General features: G+C 41.2%; 2 protein-coding genes across 3 annotated transcripts in view; both read right to left on the bottom strand.

Moving 5' to 3' along the window:
• The window catches only part of MCOLN2 (mucolipin 2), a 20,207-nt gene extending 16,760 nt beyond the window's left edge, over window positions 1-3,447 (bottom strand). The window contains exons 1-2 of the mRNA XM_027651822.1: window positions 3,315-3,447; window positions 80-239 (exon numbers count right to left, since the gene is read on the bottom strand). Of these exons, the coding sequence (XP_027507623.1) occupies window positions 80-239; window positions 3,315-3,364 (210 nt within the window). The 5' untranslated portion in view covers window positions 3,365-3,447. The remainder of the gene's footprint in view (window positions 1-79; window positions 240-3,314) is intronic.
• On the bottom strand, window positions 193-20,788 carry MCOLN3 (mucolipin 3). Of its 2 annotated transcripts, XM_027651820.1 has the most exons (15): window positions 20,211-20,781; window positions 18,123-18,352; window positions 16,351-16,518; window positions 15,704-15,857; window positions 15,149-15,233; window positions 14,974-15,070; window positions 14,336-14,435; window positions 12,255-12,367; window positions 12,028-12,177; window positions 9,951-10,052; window positions 9,717-9,839; window positions 8,980-9,186; window positions 8,487-8,616; window positions 6,057-7,305; window positions 193-239 (listed from the first exon to the last, which is right to left on the bottom strand). In XM_027651820.1, the coding sequence occupies exons 2-14, from the start codon at window positions 18,348-18,350 to the stop codon at window positions 7,286-7,288; spliced, it is 1,677 nt and encodes a 558-aa protein (XP_027507621.1). In that variant the 5' UTR covers window positions 18,351-18,352; window positions 20,211-20,781; the 3' UTR covers window positions 193-239; window positions 6,057-7,285. The 2 variants fall into 2 exon arrangements, with proteins under 2 accessions (XP_027507621.1, XP_027507622.1); XM_027651821.1 differs by lacking the exon at window positions 193-239 and having other exon boundaries at window positions 7,273-7,305; window positions 9,920-10,052; window positions 20,211-20,788.

Below are 20,788 nucleotides of genomic sequence, written 5' to 3'. Positions count from 1 at the left end.
TGGCAAAGGCCCAGAACCACATACCTACTTCTCTTGCACATCATTGCTACTCTTATTAAGAGCAAAACCAAAGCATTACCTGTGTAGTAACCATAAGTATCTTCAAAACCTGCAAAGCCAGTTTCCATGGTATTTGACGTCTTGCTCTGTATTTTTCACACGGGTTCATGAAGTAAAACTTCAAATCCTCTTTCAAAGCCGTCTCTTTCAGATCTAAATCTGACTGAGTCATCATATTTCTGCCATAAAAAACATATTAATTAGAAAACAACAGAATGCTTTGACAGACAATTTCCTCAATGCAGTTTCACCTCAGATCACCACATGACATAAAAGGTCTGAAATAGTTTTCCGTTTGTTTTACAGCAAAATGCAAAAAATATTTCCCTATGATGACATAATTAGAAATCATTCAACCACATTAGATCATCAGAACAGCATTTAGACTAACTATCAAGAAACAGGCATAAATAAGAGTATCTGTAATAGCAATATAAAGTCGACATTTCTCTTTCTTAAAAATACATATTTGAAACAAATATGTAGTCTGTTTCAAATATGTTAACACATCTGTCTGAATAATCCACATTCTCATCATCATGGCTAGGCTTCGCAAACGAAGATTTGGGAACCCACATTCTACATGCAGAAAAAAGCATCATAACCAGAGCAGGCTTTGCACACATTTCTGTTATTAACATGCAGTTTTCAGGGCTAAATTCATAGCCATTTATTTATTTAAATATCTGGGCATGTAAAAATCAGAGGACCAAGCACAGAGGACTGTTGTTGTAGATGTCTTAAATCACCTTATGTTTCTCCTTCTCAGCTGAAAGGGACATTGAAAACTTTCCCCTTCTCCTAATCATTTTAACCCTATCTTCCAATACCGTAATTTTCAGAACTTTCCTGTTTCACACACAGATCAGAAACTTGTAATTTTTTTCCTCCCTTTATGTGTTAAGAGGTTTATATTTGACACTGACTGATTATCAGTCCCATTTATTATTCAGAACATCATTCCCGATGTTCTGAATTTTATAAAGGATAACATTTTCTCTCAGGGTTAAACCCAAAAGTTTTCAGATGCATTTTTACTTTCTGTGTCCTCATCTGTCTGAAGTGTACAGTTATTTAAGCCAAAACTGTAGACCACAAAGCACATCTGATTTGCTAGAACCAGCTGTCCCCCAAGAAGAGAAATTTAAGTTAAGAAAACACAGTAAAGTTGACACTGTGGTGTTTCCTCAGAAGAGGAAGCGAAAAAACAAAAAAATCTATTTTAACATTAAAGTTCAAAAGTCGTCCTTATTACACAGCCTTAAATCAATCGTTCATGAAGGTGATGGGAGGTAAGACGATTTTGGTTTTTGAGGTAGGAAAAGCATGGGAAGTTTTTAAGAAAAAGAAACTGTGAACTGCATCCCTATTTAAATTTATACTAAAAACATACTGGACTAGCTTAAATAAAGTTTAAGATACAAAAACTTTGAAAAATGTAAACACACCTGACAGAAACGCACACAATAATTACTGCTCTAAGCACTGTCTAAGGAAACAGGTACATACGAACTTCAATCCTGCACTGACACCCAAAGACATCGCTCCTCCTGTACAAGCTTCTCTTGAACAGGCAGAAACTTTTGTGTGGGTACACAATGAACGAGAGCTAACCCAGAGTGAAAGTCATAGGAGTAGGTGGGAAAGAAAGAGAAAAGCTGGATCTGGTTGAGATTTAAAGCAGGAGGGTATGACATAAGGACCACTCCAAGACTTCAGCAAAATCCTTCCCAAGCTTCCAGTAAAAGTATATCAAAAGTGACAGATCTCTAAAAAGAGTGCAAGCAAATAAAAAACTGTTGGACTTTGTCTTCCAGTATAGAAGAAGTGTTCTGTGGTGCAGTATTTAAAAAATAATTCACTGGCAACAGATCAAATACAGCAATTGTTTTTCAATCCATTCATTTCTAGGATATATTCAAAATTATATCTAAATAGACTGTATTAAATCTGCAGAACTAGAACCAAAGCATTAAAGAAGTTTAAAAGCTCCAAGAGATTAACAGTGACATCACATTTAAAACAAACTATCTAGTTCTACCAAATGGTTATTAGGCTGATAATCTAAAAATAATCCAAATAAAGCACTCAAAACAGTGAATTAAACAATTCAATTTAGATGCACAATTCAATGTAATTAACACCTCTCAACAGGTTTCCATAGTATGCTTTGTAAAACATTGACAGAGGTGAATTTTTTTTGAATGAAGACTAACTCTACTCTGCATGCTTAGATGCATATCCAGGTGTCATGTGTCACATATAGTAACTGCTACTAACTCAATTCTAACAGCTGCATTACTTTAACCACCACTGCAATGCTGTGGCTGGTAAGTCAGTCTGTTCAGACAACGTTTTGTAGCGAGACACTTTAGGGCTCCGCATTCTGCTTAAGGAAGAGGTTTCAACAGTAAGGACTACAATTTGCAGCTACCTGCTCATGAAATACGTTTTTAATACTTAGCTCTTCACCTAGCAGAAAAAGCCTCATTGCATCAAGTAGCTAAAATACACTTAGTAAGTGAGCACAGTTTTTTTTATCGAGTAACTCACTACTACAGCAACACTAACAGTGTCCATCACAGCTCCAGATTAGAAACATTTATCTATCTGAGCTCTAGATCTTGAAGAGGTATTAACGAGATTGATGAGGAGTTAAGGGGGGAAGAAATAGAGAAAAATGGGGGGGGGGGGAATATCACCGAATTGCGTTCTACGTATCAGCCTGGGCTTCACCTTCACGATCTCTACTAAGCTCAGCATTCGCCTAAAGGAGGACATCGCCTCGCGCTTCTCAGGAAAGCGAACTCGGAAACTGAGGGGAAAGCCCCCCTGTGCAGAGCTGCCAAGGTCACCCAGCGCTCGGCTGCCGCTGGAGGAGCCGCCGCAGCCCCCGCGCAGCCGGACCGGGGGAACACACGGGCCGCTCCGTGCACCGGCCGAGCCTCACCTCTGCTCGCCGGCCTCCCTGGCGGGAGGACAGGACCTACCTTGTGCAGGAAACCCAAAGAAGAGTTTGGAGCACCACCTCCGCCCGCTGCCCCCGGCCCCTCCGCAGCGGCCGCCCCGGGGCAGGGGGCACGCCCGCTATCGCGGTCCCCGCCGGCGGGATGGGCCGGGCCCCCGCCCCGGGGCGCTGCCCTCCCTCCCTCCCGCAGCCGCTGGCGAAGGAGCGCCCTGACCCCGCTCCCGCCGGGCGGGGTGACCCGAAGGGACAGCGCCGCGCCCGCCCCGTCCCGTCCCGCTCCGCTCACCCGGTGGCGGCCGCCCGCCCGCCGGGCAGGTACTTGAGCGAGATCTCCATGGGGCCGCGGGGCTCGGCCGCTGCCCGGGCAGGGCAGGGCTCCGGCAGTCCGCGGGGGCGGCCGGGGAGAGCCGGGGCCGCGCAGCTCCGTCCCACCGGCAAACCCCACTCGCTGCCCCACGGGCCGCGCCGCCTTTATGGGCCCGGCGGAGGAGGGCGCCCGCCGCCCACGTGCCCTGCGGCCCCGGCTCCCCCTGCCCCACCGCCGCCCTCCGGTGCGCGGGCTCTTGCTAGGAGACCAAGAGCTCTGTAGTCGCCTTACTACCAGCTGGTAGTTGTAGGCACGGAGATAACGTGCAGGGAAGACTGTCAGGTGAGATTAGCTACTACAGAGTGGGTCGTCTTGCAGCTCAAGAGGTACTTGGTTCCTCAGAGGACGTGGCCTAATGCAGTTACTCCAAACTAGGGTGTTCAAAAGAGATTGCAGACTCACGAGAGGCTTCATTGCAGCAACTGAGCTCTCTACCTGCCCACACGGTGGGCATGGGCAGTGTAGGATTCTTACATAATGTTCTCAGATGATGCTGTGTTTGGTTATGGTCACACAGTTTGAGAGAAGAAGGAACAAAACCCCAGACAAACATCTATGTGGAGTTACTCAACATTAGCTGCAAGAGCATTGTGTCAGCTCATGCATGAAAGTTTTCTGAAGGCTTCCTCTGAAGCATCTGGTATTAGGTACTGTCTCAGGCAGGAAAATGCTCCCGATAGATGCAGCCACAGGTTTGGTCTTTTACAGCAGCATCTCTGTGCTGTCCTGCATTCTGTCTCTGTCACTATCCCACATCCCCTCGATAAATTATGCCTTTACATATTTTAATACTGGATAGGTATTAGCATATCTGAATTTGATTTCTTCCTCTTTTATGTGCACACTGTTTACCTTCCCTTGAGAATGTGCTTAAATCCAACATAAAAACTGGCACTTAGAAACAAGTAAGGCCCCCACCTCTCTCTTCCTCTCAGTATAGTTTCATTCTGTAAATAGATCTGGGCTCTGCTAAAAACAAGAAGTTCTTCCTATAAGTATATGCAAAACATTGGCATTGAAATAAGCCTTGGTATGAAAACAGCTGTTACCCAGTTTAGCACCCTGCAACTTCTTTTCACGAGGAAGTACTAAATATCTGTATTTTTCAGACAACTCTTTCCAGATCCCAGTGAGAATCAGAACAAAGAAGCTCTCTTACCCGTCCACAACTTCTTGGTCAGGGCTGAAAGCCTGTTTTGCTTAGGGTGGCATTTTTAAGCATGAGTTTATCTGATGCTTTATCTGCTTCCTTGCTCTCCCCCACTGCATTTTACAGTTCTATCTGTGTCTGCTTGATTGCATCAGAATAAAGATACCGATGTCTCCAGGATGCAGCTTTACATGTGCTACTGGCATTGCTAATGTTGAGATCACTGATACTGCTTGAAGTCACAACGGGTTTTTTATAATAAGATCATTGTCACACGTCTTGGCTCTGCAAAGCCATAATATATTGACAAAAAATAAGATAAAAAAGCCTCACCACACATGCAACAGCAGCAGCCTGCTGCACTTAGTCTCAAATGCAGCTAGTGGGCTAGAAAACACAGCATTGACTGGCTTCTTCTCAGGCAAACAAAATACTCAGGCAGATGAAGATCCTAAACACCAAGGATCAAGCAGATCAGAAATCTGGACATAAGCACCTAGATTGCCAGCAGTAGCACCAAGGCAAACAACAGATGTTTGAGTGTATGTTTTTTTCTTTAAAAAAACTCAAAATATAAATACGTATCAGATATGTAATACAAGCAGCATTTTTTTTTCCAGTCAGAAGTGGACATTTTGAGCAGTTGTAATCCAGTAACCTCCCAGGCTACTGCTCTTCTTTCCCAGTGTATCAGCCTGCACCCATAGCCAGAAATGTGCAATTGCTGCTCTGCTAACTTTGTAAGTGGTTGTCACCTCTTTTCCTTTGTTTTACACATCCTTCGCCTACTTTTAGACAGCCCTCCCCTCTGGCTTCACTCTGCCCCTGCCCATAACTGTTTTCCACAGCTGCTTACAAAAGGCACCTGCATTTTAAGTGATTTATTAATCTTATGTTTCTCTTTACTTTGCATGAAAAAGCCTTGTAAATCAGTCTGCTGCATTTCATTATCTGAAAGTGCTTGTCATCCTTGTCAGAATTTCTTGCACAAACTACTTTATACAGTAGTGATGTGCACATTATATTTTGTGTGTTGTCAAAGATCCATAAGGAATTTAATGTGTCAAGAGAAAACATGGTCATTTAATATTTGCTTTTTGAGGCAAGACTGCCTTGTGTCTTCTTGAAAAGCTACAAAAGTCTTCAATCTTAGGTGACCATTAAAAGGCAAGGGCCTCAATACACAAAACTTTCAGATACTGTTCAGATCTGTTCTGCCTGCACCTTGTATTTGGTTTGCTTTTGCTAAACTTGAGGAGCGTTTTTAGTGTAAGGTTTAATGCTTGAATATTTGTTTCTGTGGCAAATTCTGAAATGCTGTTAAATGGATCAGCTGGAAACAGGTCCTCACCAGAGTCCACAGGGACTGTCTTGACTACAGGAAATCCAAGTCCACACACTCCACACACTGTTTCATGCCAGAAATTGTATAGTGTTATTAATAAACAAAGCTCCTATAACCTAGCAACATATTTACTCTTAAGATGAATACTGACACATCCAATACTTACTGCAGCTGGAAGTGTTTATTGTAGCACATTTACAATGTGTAAGCATTCAGACAGAACGTGTTCAGTGTCCTCCACAACATTATACATTGTCACATACAGCTCCAGCAATGTTGCTCACAAATGCAAGTTATCAAAAATATGTTTCCCTTCGGTTTTCTGTTCTGCTCCTAGAGTGAATAGACTATAGAAAATAAGCCATCAATTAAATATTATCACAAAGTATATAAACTAAGTTGTCAAAACCGAACTTTTATAAGAGTTAATGTTTCAGCCGGCCATTGACAGTAGCAGGTTGTTGATAGGAAACATCCAAGTTCTAAAGTGTGGAGGAATATGACCCTCAGAGACATATCTTCTGTGTATTTAACTTAGTTTACACTTCAGGTTTACAAACGTGTAAACCGGAGACTTTACCACAGACTTGTAAACCAGAGGAAGATTTCAAAGTAACAAAATAGATATTTTGAAATGTCCACACACTATAAAGTTGAAGGCTGTCACTGATCCTACCGAGTGCTGGATACAGAATATCTACAGTTCTCCACACTACTCACCCCTCAAGCTCTGGTTCAGCCTGGCATATCCTGGCCTCTCTGAGAAGAGACTGCCACTCACATCAGGTGGTACTTCTGTTTAAGGAAATATTTATTGTATGCTTTCAGCTATATTTGAATGGTTTGTGTATCAACTCACTGTAATGACTCCAGAAAAAAATTACACCAAATTTCATAGTTTTTATTTTTACTATGAGTGCAAATAAACAAAAAATTCCGAGAACTCTAGAGTGAGCTTTCATTCATTCTGTAACAGGTCAACCATGGACAGATAATGGCAGCAGTACTGAGGGTTAGGTTGGTGTTCAAAGCTGCAGTTGTCCAACACTAGTTCTAATTATAGTTGAAAGTTACTACATTTCTGGTCTACTCTTATAACCTAGCCAAGACTCTGAACACAGACAGCTTTTTGGTGCCCTTTGCATTCTAGCACAATTTAACCGAGAAAACAAATAGAATAAAGCTAACATAAACAAACACCCAAACCCCCTGAATTAGCAGTGAGTGTCTAATCAAAAAGTCTGTAAGTTTAGCATAAGCTTCTGGCACAGGCTTACACTGTTTCTCAAGAAAAGCAAATTCAAGCTTTAGATATAAGGTTTTCCAGAAGATCTGTCGTCCAGTTCTTCCAATGTGTGCTACTTTAAAGCCTCCATGATACACTCCCACAATCCATTAAATATGTTCATTACAACCTGTACAAGAGAGGGGAGGAAAGTATCAAAATAATAGCCTCATTGTGCAAGGAGCCTTAAAAATGCAACTGAACTATTTAATTAGAAATTTGACATACATCAATAAGAAACTGCTATGAACCACTATAAAACATTTTGAACATGAGAATGCTCTTTTAGATGCCTGATCCCCACTGCACAGTCAGTGGGAAAATTATTACATCCCCACCCTGTCCTGCCTCCTATTGGCTTTCTTGCCTGTTAAACTGAGAGGTGTGTGCAGAAAAGGAAATATTAACATGTCCATGCCCTTTACCCAGGAGCAAGATACCCTGCTCTGCTTCATCCCACACTTTTATCTCCAGTAAGGCACTGGGTCAGAACAGGGGTTGGCTCACAGCAGGCTCTGTCATCTCCCTGCTCCAAGATATGTCCCCATCTCCTCCCCCTCATAAATATATTCTATCTGGCACATAACAATATAGTCCACCAGAAAAGCCCAATACCAAGGAATTGAAAACACCTTTGATCTTCTTAATCAAGTGGCAAATATTTTTCAGCTCCCCCACTAAAAGCCCTTCAGCAAGCAAGACTCAGAGCTGCTGCCTGCATGGTTAAATATAAACCACATATCCTGCAATCAGTATTCCTGAAGAAATAAAACTTTAAATAACTGAAGCATTTGTTCTCCATAGTGAAAGTTAGACAATGTTTTCCAAGTGCATGCTGTCTTAAAACTTTTACAAGCTGATTTTGTCCCCAAGTTTCAGGCCTGTTACCATTTAAGTTAGGAGACCTTACTGCACAAGGTGTCATTAAAAAGTGGATAAGAAAACACTGAATGTGTTCTGTAGGTCCTGCCTGTTGCAGTGAGTACAAGAACTGTTAATGCTGGCACATTACACATATGGGCTTCCCGAGCTACTGTATATATTGTCTAACTTTCTGTACCATTTTTCACATGTTAAGTGATTCTTAATTTGAAAGTTCCCTCACCTCTTCTAAGGAATTTGTTGGCTGCTGACATTTTGCTGAAGCTCCATTCTAGAGCATGAGAAATAGTCTGGGATTTTTGTGTTCTGGTTTTTTTTCCCCTCCACCCCCAAAATTGAAGGACTCTTCATAAACTTTACAGCAGGGACATTTAGCAGTGTGTCACTTTTGCATATAACTTAATGTATAATTTTAATATAGATACTTACCATTACAACAACAGAAGAGAGATGCAGAACTCTCCTCCTCTAACCTGTACCTGCCAGAGTTCGGTAAGTCTTTGCACTGTGATATAAATCTTTGAAGTTCTGTCTCTGGAAAGCCATCTTGCTGGTAGTGCTAAAAATTGATATTTAGTTAAACCTTTAAAAAGGCTAAAATGTACAATAACTGGAATTCTCCCCAGACCACTTTTCAGACATTGCTCAAGTCTGAAATTAGAAGATTCATGGAACCTAATGTGAAAATACTGCTTTTCAGTAGATATTTAGCTTTCATTGGAGCAGGAAAACAGACAGACTTTGTAAGAAAGATGAAGTAGAGAGGGATTAAAAACCCTCCTGTCATCTCTCTACACCCTCAAAAGTAGTCATTATGTTTATTCTTTAGATTGGCATGCACTGCAATTTAAAATATTGAGGGATATGAGTCTTGATAGCACCAATTTTGCACTGTTACTCCAAATGAATAGTCTATGCTTACCTTGACTGTTTCATACGTATCTGTAATGAGTGCAATGAAGAGACTCAGCACCATATGGATGAACAGACTGATGAAGGAGTAGAGATAGATCCTGCTGAATAACCAAACCAAGTAACTTTTCTGCTGCATTTTTGCAAAGGTGGCAAACATGTCATCTCCATTGATCAATGAGAAAAGGCATTCAGAAACTGTGTTCAGAGAGCGAAACTAGAGAGGAGAGAAGAAGATAAGAATATCTGTCACTGCTTTATTTGGATACAAAGACTCTACATAACATGAAGATACACAGCTGGTAACTGGCTGCCTTGGATCTCTCCCTACACCCAGGGTATGACAAAGTGCAAACAGTAAAACATTTGATGAATGAGTAAAGTTTGTAACCTCCTATACATATACACATTCAATTCAGATAAGCCAAATTCTTATTTAAAAGGGATAAGCATAATGTTTCCAAAGTTTTAGTCTGACAGGAGTGTTCTGTAAAATGAAAATTATTTCTCAAAATATCAGCATATGATTGGGAGTCATGGCAGCTTCCACTTCTGACTCAGAGCTTTCATAACTCAGGGAAAGCCTGATTGACTCGTGGAAGTCAGACTCCTCAAACACAGCAGCATCATGTAGAAGACGCACTATTTTTATATTAAGGGAAGTCTTGACATGGAAACTTAGAAAACAACAGTAGTAACCTCTCATTCTGTTATTCAAGTTGTCTTTTTTTCGTGTAAGTACATTACCTTCACATGGTATGGTCCCAGTACAATCCATCCACAGAAACAATAGCCCAGGTAGATCATAGCAGCACAACAGCAGAACCTCATTACATTGGGTAGTGCCGCTCGCAGGGTTAGGATGAGAAGCTGCACAAAGCAATACAAACAGTAAGAATTTAACCAGACACTTCTTCCAGTCCCCTTATAGCAACAAACAGAATAAATACCAACAGTACGAAGATCCCAGGAGATCCTTACATTATACTTCTGAAAGAAACCTAGGTAGCGAATGACTCCAAGCCATACAAGCATAGTGGATGTTCCTAGGAGTATGCTACAGACATCATAACTTGTCAGACTCTAAAAACACCAAGAGAACAAAGAAAAAAATAAGAAAGAAAAAAATTCATTATTATAAAGACAGGTTCTAAATTGTGACTCATTACTACAAAGATTTGTTAAGAAACACTTTTTCCTTGGCAGACTCTCCCATTGGAAATTAGTTGGAGGCAGTATGCATTGGAGAGAGGTTTCACCGAGGAACAAGGGCCCTTTCAAGTGTAACTCATTTCACATGCCTTTACATAGGGCTGTTTGTAAAACAGACTGACAAGATGGGCTTCATTTGCAAGGCCAAGAGCACAGGTGCACTGCAGGTGCAGAGACACCCCCTCTGTACCTGGCCCACCAAGATCTGTAGAGTGGCACTGCAAACATTTTTATGCTGCTTCTGGGCCTGCAGCAACTGCTCCTAGAATCTGCATCCACAGATTTCCCAGAGCAGCTTAGAAATCTCTCCACTGCATCCCAATGGACAGCATAGATGTGAATTTAGAACCACAGAGCAAAGAAGGTTCTTCCAGTACATAGGAAAAGCTGTTTGTAAAACGTAGCATGACTTGTCAGCATTGCTCAGATGAATACCAAGGAGGATCTTGTTAAGTAACTGGGAACTATGAGGTGTAGAAAGCTACTAAAGAGAAGACTAATTAGCTCCTAATTAATTCTAACCAGAACTTCATTTATATTTTATTGGCACTTCACTGTTTTTTCCACCTATACATACTGGCCTGTTTTCATCCAAGTTAGCATATATCCTGTCCCTGAACTGCAGCTCTGCTCTGAAACAGATCATGACAGCTTACTTGAATAAGAAGTTTTTATTATTTTCAGCTTTTATTCTCCTAAGAATAAAATATAGATAATAGATATTATAGACAGATATTGGCAATAGATATTGGCTAATCTTTTCTATTAACATAATTTATTTAGAACTTGGCTACTTTAATGTGAACTTGTTATTCATCCACTTTCATACAGTTACATGGAACAAGATCTTGTTATTGTGGTCCACAAGGTTTGCAAAATGAAGTGAAATGTATCTGTAGAGAAGAGTTTTAGTAAAATACTCTCTTAGAAAAGAAACATACACAAACAGATGTATTTCAAATATAAGATCAGAATCCCAAATGCCAGACATTTTTCCAATCTTGTTCTCTTCTTTGCTTCTCCCAAAGCAAGATCTTTTATCCTAGCCAACTTCCTCATAGCTTCTTTCTATTCTTAAGAACTGAGTTTACAGTTCCTAAGGTAAGATAGGACAATTTGTACACGGTGTTTATGACAGTCAAGCTGTCAGCAGATGGATTTCAGACCCATCCTTTCATCACTACTGTCCAAAGTTCATTATGTTGCAATGTCACACTTCAAAGCCTGCTACAGATTTTGTGAAGAACAACATTATCTGAATATCAGAGTGTTGCAGGGTAGCATATAGTTTTTCTTCCCTAATTCTTGCTGCACACAGTATGCTTTTACAAGTTTTGCCTTTTTTCTATATCAAGTTTATTTTAGAAACTGAAGGCCTAGAACCTGGCTGTGGCTGACTGTTATGAACATGCTGGAAACTAGAAGCTGGGAAAGCAGCAAAGTGATGTTTAAGGAGAGAGACTCTGTGCTAGTTAAACAGTTGTTAAACAGGATTCAAAAAGTTAAATGCTAAATTTGAAAAAATCCATCAAATGAGCAAATATAAGAGTTCTTAACTGAAGAAGAGGGGAAGTCAACAGTCTTAAACTTTCAGATATGAAGTTCATTTTATTCCTCAGAGTCACAAGGAACAAAGATAATTAGAACTATAATATTTAGTGATATTTGGAGGTTTTATATCTTGCTACTGGAAACAACACATATCAGTTACAAAGAGGAGAAGAAAGAGTTCTAAAATTTCATGCCACTCAGAATCAAGTATAGCCAGCCTAAAGTCTTCTGAGAGATTTAAACCTAGGTGGGACAGAAGCAGTTTTGCTTTCACCTGACAGTGTAAAAAGCTTACCTTGGCTTGTATCTCCATCTTTAGAGTTGATCCAACAATAGTTAAGACATCACTAACCATAATCAAGATGTACCATCCATTGACAAATTCCATTTGATCACTGAAAGGCACTTCTTTCTTATAATAATATAGGAAAAAGCTTACAAATTCCTAGGGCAAAGGAGGAAAGAAAACAGTTAATCAGACTTACATAAGACAAGACTTTCCAAGGGAGGAGTTATACCCACCCTTTGGAGCCGAATTCCTTTAATCACTGATCGTGTGCAAAGGATCAATGAGGCCAGACAAGTCAATATGACAAAAGCATCAAAGATCATCATGTAATGAGTGTTCTTCTGTACTGCAAGAACAAAAAAGCAGATATTTATAGTCAGATGCATTTCATTTTGTTGTCTGCCTTGAGTATTGAAGTAAGAATCAAATTTTGATGTTAACTATGTTTATACAATGGAATTAAGAAAAAGCTTAGCATTTTTCCCACAAAAGTTTATAGGACATATTTTCATGGGAGACACAGGTGCATCTGCACTATAGATACCACTTCAGTAAATTTAGGAAGGTTGATATACCAGAGTGTCAGTCCTTCTTACAACCCTGCAGAATTAGAGGTGAGAGTTGATCATTTTACAAGCACTGGAACGGCCTTTGAAGTAACAGAATTAAAACAAACAAACAAAACAAAAACACACAAAAAATAAAAAAAACAAACCAAAATAACCAACCCCAAAACCTAGGAACTTTATAGTATGTATCTTCTCTTTCAGACTGGTATTTGACTGTCAGATAGGTTTCTTTTCCTAGAGCAGTGCAGATAATTTGTACTGCTGCTCAGTTAGCCAAGATCAACCTCAAGCTAGACATTTCTCCATCCCTTCTGTTACAAAAAATCACATTTGTGATCATCTAAGGTCAAATTTTTCACCGTCTACCACTAGACCTCTTTTTTTTCTTTTTATACCTATCATACGGCTGAAACTAGGTGAGACAGTATAAGGATTAGATTTTTAATGGTAAAAGAATGATTGTTTGAGAAAAACATCAAACAATGCTAAATTTGCAAGAAGATGCAGCAATTCTACAAAATGGGATGCTGAAGTTGTCGTTGTCTCCACGAAGTTCACTACTCAGAAAAAGCCCACCCACTTCTGGCTGCTTGTGCTGCTGCCATTTAAGTTGGTTTTGCAGCATAGTCCAGAACAGCAACAACTCGTTATTGTCCAGTTGCGACCGTTACTTTGCTATTTCTCCTTGGCTTTCAGAAAATAATAGGGAGTACTCCCGGAGAGGGTTTTGAAGGGTGTCGGAGGGGCAAACCTCGGACCCCGAGCGCGGACCCTCGGGGAAGGGGGAGCAGCCAGCGCTCCCGCCATCGCCACCTGCGGGGCACTCCCGGCACGGCAGCGAGCGCGCCGTGCAGGATCGAGCGGAGTTCGCGTTCGTGGGTGGGTTTTGTGCTCCGTGATGCACTTCGGTAAATGCCTCCCAAATTAATTCCAACCTGGATCTTTAAAAAAAAACCCCGCCAATCCTCCTTTTTCACTTCCAGCTCTTCATTCCCTAACATAGGCACAGCAATGGGGAAAGCGGCAAAAGTAGAAAAAAAGAACCTGGTACATCCTATTGTCTACTTCAAAAAAAACCAACTAAAAATAAGCAGAGTTTATAGTCCTGGAAAGCTTCTGACTATCAAAGAGATTATTTTCGCTAATGAAAAGGATCTTATATGATGTTTTGACCAGACCGAATTGCTGCCAACTAAGGCAGCTCACTCTTGTGAGTCACTGTATAGGTAATTTAGCCATTTCAAATACAAGGCAAATGACATTTAAACAACAGTTAGAAGTGTTTTTAGCCATTTCATTCCAGCAAGCCTTAACAACAGTGCTTCTCAAACAACTGGTGCTAAGTCCTGAAATAAGAGTAAATCAGTTTCAACTTTCAACCACTATCATGTGTCCTGTTGCCTGGGGCTAGAACAGTTCACAGCCCTGCCTTAAGAAATGAGCAGTATAAGTTCAGTAGCCAAAGCTAGAAGGATGCACAGTGAGGTGTGGAAAAATTTTGGTTGGACATTATCAATGGTTCAAGCTTTGAGAATTGCTAAGGAAAGTAATAGTGTGGCTGGGTTCCCAGGATTTCAGATCAGAGGTTGAAGAACAATTCCTTAGAAAATCAGGATTTACAGTTCACATATTAGAGACTGTATATCAATGGTGCCTTATCTCTTAATAAAGAAGAAGGTTGACAAGCGTTATGCTGGTGAGGCAAAATTTCAGCATGAAACTTTGAACACATTTATGTCACTTACTTGATCCAGAAACATGCCAGTCTTTACATTCCCTGATCGCTATGTCGTTGTTGAGACTTATTTTAATTCTTCCACTATGTGCTTTATTATCAAACACTATCTGTATTTAAAAAAAAAAAAAAAAAAACAAAAACAAAAAAAAACAAACAAAAAAGGTGCATGTCTTTATAAAGTTAAACCATTATATATGTAGCCCATTGTAGCCCATAGCCAAGCTTGCATAATGATTCAGAATAATTCTCCGAGGGGAGAAGTTACAAAACTTGTTTATGCTTAAGGTAATTCCAGTTTCTTCAAATAAATGCTGTCAAAGTGAAAGACAAATCTGATGAACCATGTATTTGCCACAAATTGGCTGATAAATTAGCTAATAAGTGAAATTCTTTTAAACTGCATTCTCATTCCTCTATGATCTGAAAACAACCTTTTCCAGAATAATCTCTCTAAAGAGAAGAGATTTATGCTTTCATTATACTTCAGATGGATTAGAACACAAGAGGCTGTAAGCCAAGCAAGTGCTTCAGGACCACTGACCCAGTGGTGCCCAACACTCTTCAGAAAATATCTGTGCTGACTGTAAACCAGCAAGAGCAATTTCTTGTTTTGAACAGAAAGACACATGGCAGGCTTCCACATACCCTCAAAGTGAAATCGTAACAGTCAGGGAGCTCATGGTGACGAACGGTCTGGAGGTTGATTGCCTTCAGATTGAACGTGAGCTGCACGGTCACCAGTCTGCAACAGATTCAGATTAGCTTTTCACAGGGAAAATGCACCAAGACCCCAACACAGGAAGTGCTCCTTCCTCCTCACCTGTGGAAATCCAGAGTGAAATTCAAATTGTGCTTTCCCACTGTTGTGTTGTCTAACGGTGTCATTGGCTCAATGTACAAGCAGTCTGGAATGGATAAGGACTCACAACAATATCTCATGGGTTATCATGTTCTTTAACCATAATCTGCCTGTCCCACGCCCGAGGCTGTAATGAGCTGTTGGCTATACCAGACAAGATAGCATGCTTGAGTGAGGAGGCATTTGAGAAGCTAGCTGACAAATACACTGGCTTCCCTGAACACCAGCCAAGTTAATCATGATTTCACAGGGAAGGCTCCTGAAATGAGTCCCAAATGCTTGTATTAGATGACCATTGGTGCTAATGGCTCGTCGCTTTTTAGACAGAAAAGACTGCTACCTCGGAGGTGAGGGCTAGAGGTTACACAGTACTTTTCTTACCAGTTTTGGCTGGTAGTGAGTTCGATACAGATCATGTAATAAGACTATACAGTACTGTAATTTTTTTTTAAGAATTTATCATAAACATAGGGTCCCTTCTCCCAAAGAATTGATACAATAGATTAGATTCATCACCAGTCACAATCTCTGGGTCTATATCAAAGGTGTCATTTCCAGGACAGATGATTCCTCGCTTGTAGAACTGCTGACAAATGGCCAGAGCTGTCTCCTCTGCTCCCCTCTTCTCATAAGCATGATTTCCAACAGAGATGTTGGGCAGCTGTAAGTACTAAAGTTCAGAACAAACAAACAAACTTAAATGGCACTGAAACTGTTAGTCTCTGAGAAAAACAACACAAAACAAAACAAAGCAAACCCAGAAGTGTTTGGATCTGTGTCATAACTTGTCTCTTTTATTTAAAAGATCACCTAAGGAACTGTGAAACCTAAACCACACTACAGCTGAGTCCTCAAATACTTTAAGGTATTTGACAAAAACAGTAAGTACAGGATTTAGATCCAAATACCTTTTTGCTTATTATATTTTTCTCTTTATAGTTCTTACTAGAAAGCCTTGCACCAAATTCTGGATCAGATTCAAGGACCTCTTTTAGTGCAGAATTAGTATACTGAGCTTTAAGGATGTCACCACAAGTACACTGCTACAAAACCTAAATGAGTTGATGCTTTAGTCTTAAGCAACTGGCACAGAAGTTCAATTCAAGAAAAGGTAGCCAGGCAAAGGGCATATATACTATATACATTGCAGCCTCAATCCTCACCTGGTTTATTGCAAAGAATATCTGGTCATAGACATCTGTTTGTGTGTATACAGCATAGGTATCATCCATTCTGTCCATGTATCCTTTCAAGAAGAGGTGTTTGAATGCAATAGTGTTCTCTTCTTTGAAGGCTACCACCATTTGGTTGCTCAATCCAAAAACCACCAGCTGAAAAAGACATTTATATTTCCTGTTCAAAGACAAAGTTGCTTCTGGATTAACGTATGAATCCTGTGCTACAAACTTTTGTCATGCTGGTAGACATGGCAGTTACATGCAGGCTGCTCCATTTCACAGCTGGTCAAAAGAAAGTTTGACTTTAAGGAAAAGGTGGGTTTCAAGAATGCTCCTTTAATATGTTTACCAGCCTGTGAGCCAAGGACTCTCATTTTTACGAAGAAAAGGATGCGATCTCAAATTCAAGCTCCCTATATACTGTTACACTTGTTTTGTTAGTTCAGCCTGGTGTCAATTGAATTGCCTTGGGGAATATCGTTGTTCCACAGCCAAAAAAGCAGGAGGAGACTTAACAAGACCCCACTTTAAAGTCCTTACTCCAGCACATAAAAGGCAATTTGAGAATAATTCAGAAAACAAACATCTCTCCTTCAAGTTTCAGTGAAAAGTGCTTTGAGAGTAACTGATCAAAACTGTGCTTGTAACAGGATAACCTCTGAAGCTGGTAAAAAAATGTAATACAACTGTTCCTGAAAAGTTAGCAAAACCCCCTGCTAGCTATTATCCAGGCTGGAAGAGGTTTCTAGAAGTATGATGTATTGTTTCTGGGAGCTCACAATTCTCTTGACTATTGTTTCAAATCTGGTGTCAGGTGTATTGTGAATAAACTCATCAGAGATAAGTCTGAATCAGTAGTCTACAGATTAGTTTTATGGCCATGATGCAAACTGGATATGTAGGTTTTGATAAGGGTAATACAGTTACAGAGATACTGAAATTTTCTGTGAGCAAGCTCAGTGCTTGGCATCAGCAAATCAACAGTGCTAAGATTGAATTACCTACAGGCAGATTTTCTCTGAAAAGACTAGCACTATTTTCTTTCTTATTTGGGTTCTTCCATCATCAAATTTTATTTTTAGTTGCAAAATGCGAGATATGACAATCAGAGAATGATAACACATTTAAAATGGAAGCAATAAGGGACAGAAACATGCTGCCACATGTACAGCAGAAGACCTCTAATTTTTGCAGTTTGTCCCATAATTCATGCAACCATGGAAAATATTCTTCTCTATATATGTATTGTCATAGGACTGACACGACCATAAAGGTAAATCACATGTGGGCAACTCTGCAAGATCATCATCTGAGGCATTAGAAAGGTTTTATGAAAGACTTTCTTCCTCCTTAACCAGAGAACTTTGAAACAAACAACTGTGTTTTGGGCAGCAGATAAATGTGTTATATGAACTCTGTGGTGGAAAACTGGGTGAGAGAAAGACTGATGAAGAATTTCTGAAGATTTTTCAATGCAAGAGTTTGGGGGGAAAAATGGGAATGAAAAAAAAGTAAAGTAAAAAGTCTGGTTGAGGCCTTAAATATGGTTTGTTTTATCTCCATGCTTAGGAAAGCTATTTTTTTCAGTCACCAGTTTTAGAAGAAAATTACGCCACCTAAGATCTAAACTAGATATATGCAAAGAAGATGGTTTTGCAGTCTGTTCTTTCCCTTTCTCTGCACATGCACAGCATGTCACCTGCACTCATTTGACTTTGCATGTGCTAAGAAGAGTTCTTGCTTCCATAGGTACTCACCTGAACTGTAACCATTACTATTTTGAGTAACTGAATCCCAAGTTTCCAAGGCTTTCTGCCCCGGGCCCAGAATTTCTCACATGGGTTCATGAAGAAAAATTTTAACTTCCTTCTAAGCTGGTCTTCCAAAAGCCCCTCCTGTGATATAGACGGGTGCCGTTTGTAGCTGCAAACGTTTTCAACATCATGAGAACTGCAGCTGCTCACGGCCACTTCAGGATTTTCCATTTCTGAAATGAAAAGCAGTCCATGTCAGTTGAAAAACATGCAAGGATGGATATAGTAGTACCAGATTGGTCTGCACTAACAACCTGGACTCCAAAGATGTTTATTTTCTGTGAAAGGCACTTGCACATTACACTGAATTTAAGACTTTTCTCATATTATTGCACATGTTCTGCAGAACCCACAGAAAAGTTTGGACAAGTTCTTAAATTTGCAGATAGGCTGTCAGGACACTTATTTAATAATGGAATTTCTGTCCATTTGGAATTACAGAGTCACTTGCTGAGAAGTTCTTCCTCTCTCACTTGACAAAACAGCATATATGCAAGACATCCTGACTCATTTCCTTCTGCATCCAGGAGAACACCAGAAGCCTCTCATGAACATTCACTCTTCTGGAAAACTTATCTACTGCTGTAGCTACTATTTTTCCCCACATCTACAAACCTATGTCCAATCCTTGAAAGAAATGGAATTTTCAAGACAGACAGCAGTTTTCTTAGATGTTAGTATTAGCATTGTTCACTCTTGGAAATGGAGATGTAGAATGACAGATTGAAATTCAGATAAATTTCCAGAGAGCACTGACTTGTTATTTAGCGAGATTATGTCTATTTCTTTGTCTATAAAAGACCCAATGCAAACCAACAGCAATCATGAAGCAGACAGACAAACAAAGAGGTAATTGTATTCAAGCATCGTGATTAACAGAAGAGCCTCCCATTTTAGTTGAGTATGAAGGGGAAAGATTGGATGAGAACTTTATAAACATGGTTTGAGACATTACTCTCTATAATATTCAGCATGTTTAGATTTTGATCTGTTACTAAATTCACCAAGTCCGAAACATTTTATAAATGCTTTATAAAGTACCTAAGAGATAGCCAGGAATATTTATTTCAGATAAAAGATTGCTGACACTAAAAACAGAGGAGACAGCCTAGGCTGTGAATAAATTAAAGATGTACCTTATTAGACAAATTGTTTCTTATTTGCATAAAAATAGTTTTTATATGACTCAAACAAAAAAGCCTTGCCAAGACTGATTTTTGAAAATGCCTCGGTCACATTCAGTCTCCTCCAGCAGCCCCTGCACACACCAAACCAGTATGATTCAAGGCCTTCAATTTCTCCAGCTGTCACAGAAGGCAAGAGGAGTTTTCAATCAGCAGTTTAACACTAAGAACAGGCCCATACAGTGGCTTAAAAAAGTTCAGCTACTGTTTTAGCAGATCTTCATTGTCCTGCGGGATACAATACAGTATGCTGTATTGTATTCCACTCATCTTTCTCACAGCTGATCCAGCATTCCTAAAGTTAACCCCTGTTCTGATACTGCAATAGTCCTGTGCTGGATTTCAAACAAACAAATAAACAAACAAACAAACAAAAACCAAACTGGAAAAAACTAAACCCGCTTCTGGCCTTCACAGTGTGGTGGAGGCGCCGTTCCACACAGGCACAGCTCCCCCACAACCCGCGCCAGGGGCTCCGCAGCCGGGGTGGTCACAGCCGGGGCTGTCACCCCGCCGGGACCTTCCCCTTCCCCTTCCCCTTCCCCTTCCCCTTCCCCTTCCCCTTCCCCTCCCATCCCGGCCGCTGCAGGCGGCTCCCAGCACACCGCTCCCAGCACACCGCTCTCAGCCCGGCTGCCGCAGCCTTGCGGGTGGTGCAGGGGACGGATGCGGAGCCGCCGCTGCTTCCCCGGCATCGCCCGCATCCCCACGGCGGGCCAGGTCGGAGCGCGGCAGCCTCTGCCCTTCCCGGGCTCGGCGCCCATGTACCGTGGCACCCCAAACCCAAAAGCTGGGGGCCGAGAGCGCACCCCCTCACGCCCCACCCTGTTCAAGGCTCCAGCCGTACCTGCCACCCGAGCCCCGGGGGTGCTGCCGCCGCGCTGGGACCGTGAGCGCGGTGTCCGCAGCCCGGTGCCCGCACCCTCCCGGCCGGCGCGGCTCCGCTTGGATGGGCAGAGGGGCCGCGGCCTCCGCCAGCCCGCCCCAGCCTCTGTGCGGGGCTGTGCGGGGCTGTACCGGGCTGTGCGGGGCTGCGCTGTGCTGTGCACACCGGCACACGCGGCGTCTGTCACCTTCGGCTGCGCATCTCCCTCCTGCCGCACGTGACGGGCGGCTCTCCGCGCTATAACACACGCTTTCTCTATAGGATGGTAGTGCCGACTCCGGATTTATTGACCTAGGCTTCTGCACCAGGGGAAATAAAGTTAATGTTTATGTTATAAATAGCCGTGTCCCACCCATCATAAAAAAACCAAACCAAAACAAAATAAACGAATAAAAACCATTTCAGGTCACAGAACCGTAGTTATGAAGGGCAGCTAGCAGTACAGAGAACTGAGTGGAATGGCTGACATGCCTAAGTCATTCCACTTATACACAATTAAGCTATTAAAGTTATTAACTCGACTTCAAAGGTCTCCTGCC

This window comes from Corapipo altera, unplaced genomic scaffold (assembly GCF_003945725.1).
Source record: "Corapipo altera isolate COAL_440 unplaced genomic scaffold, ASM394572v1 57, whole genome shotgun sequence".
In the NCBI taxonomy this organism is placed as follows: domain Eukaryota; kingdom Metazoa; phylum Chordata; class Aves; order Passeriformes; family Pipridae; genus Corapipo; species Corapipo altera.
The sequence above is the reverse complement of the archived record's forward strand: the minus strand, read 5'-3'. Positions and strand labels throughout refer to the sequence as shown.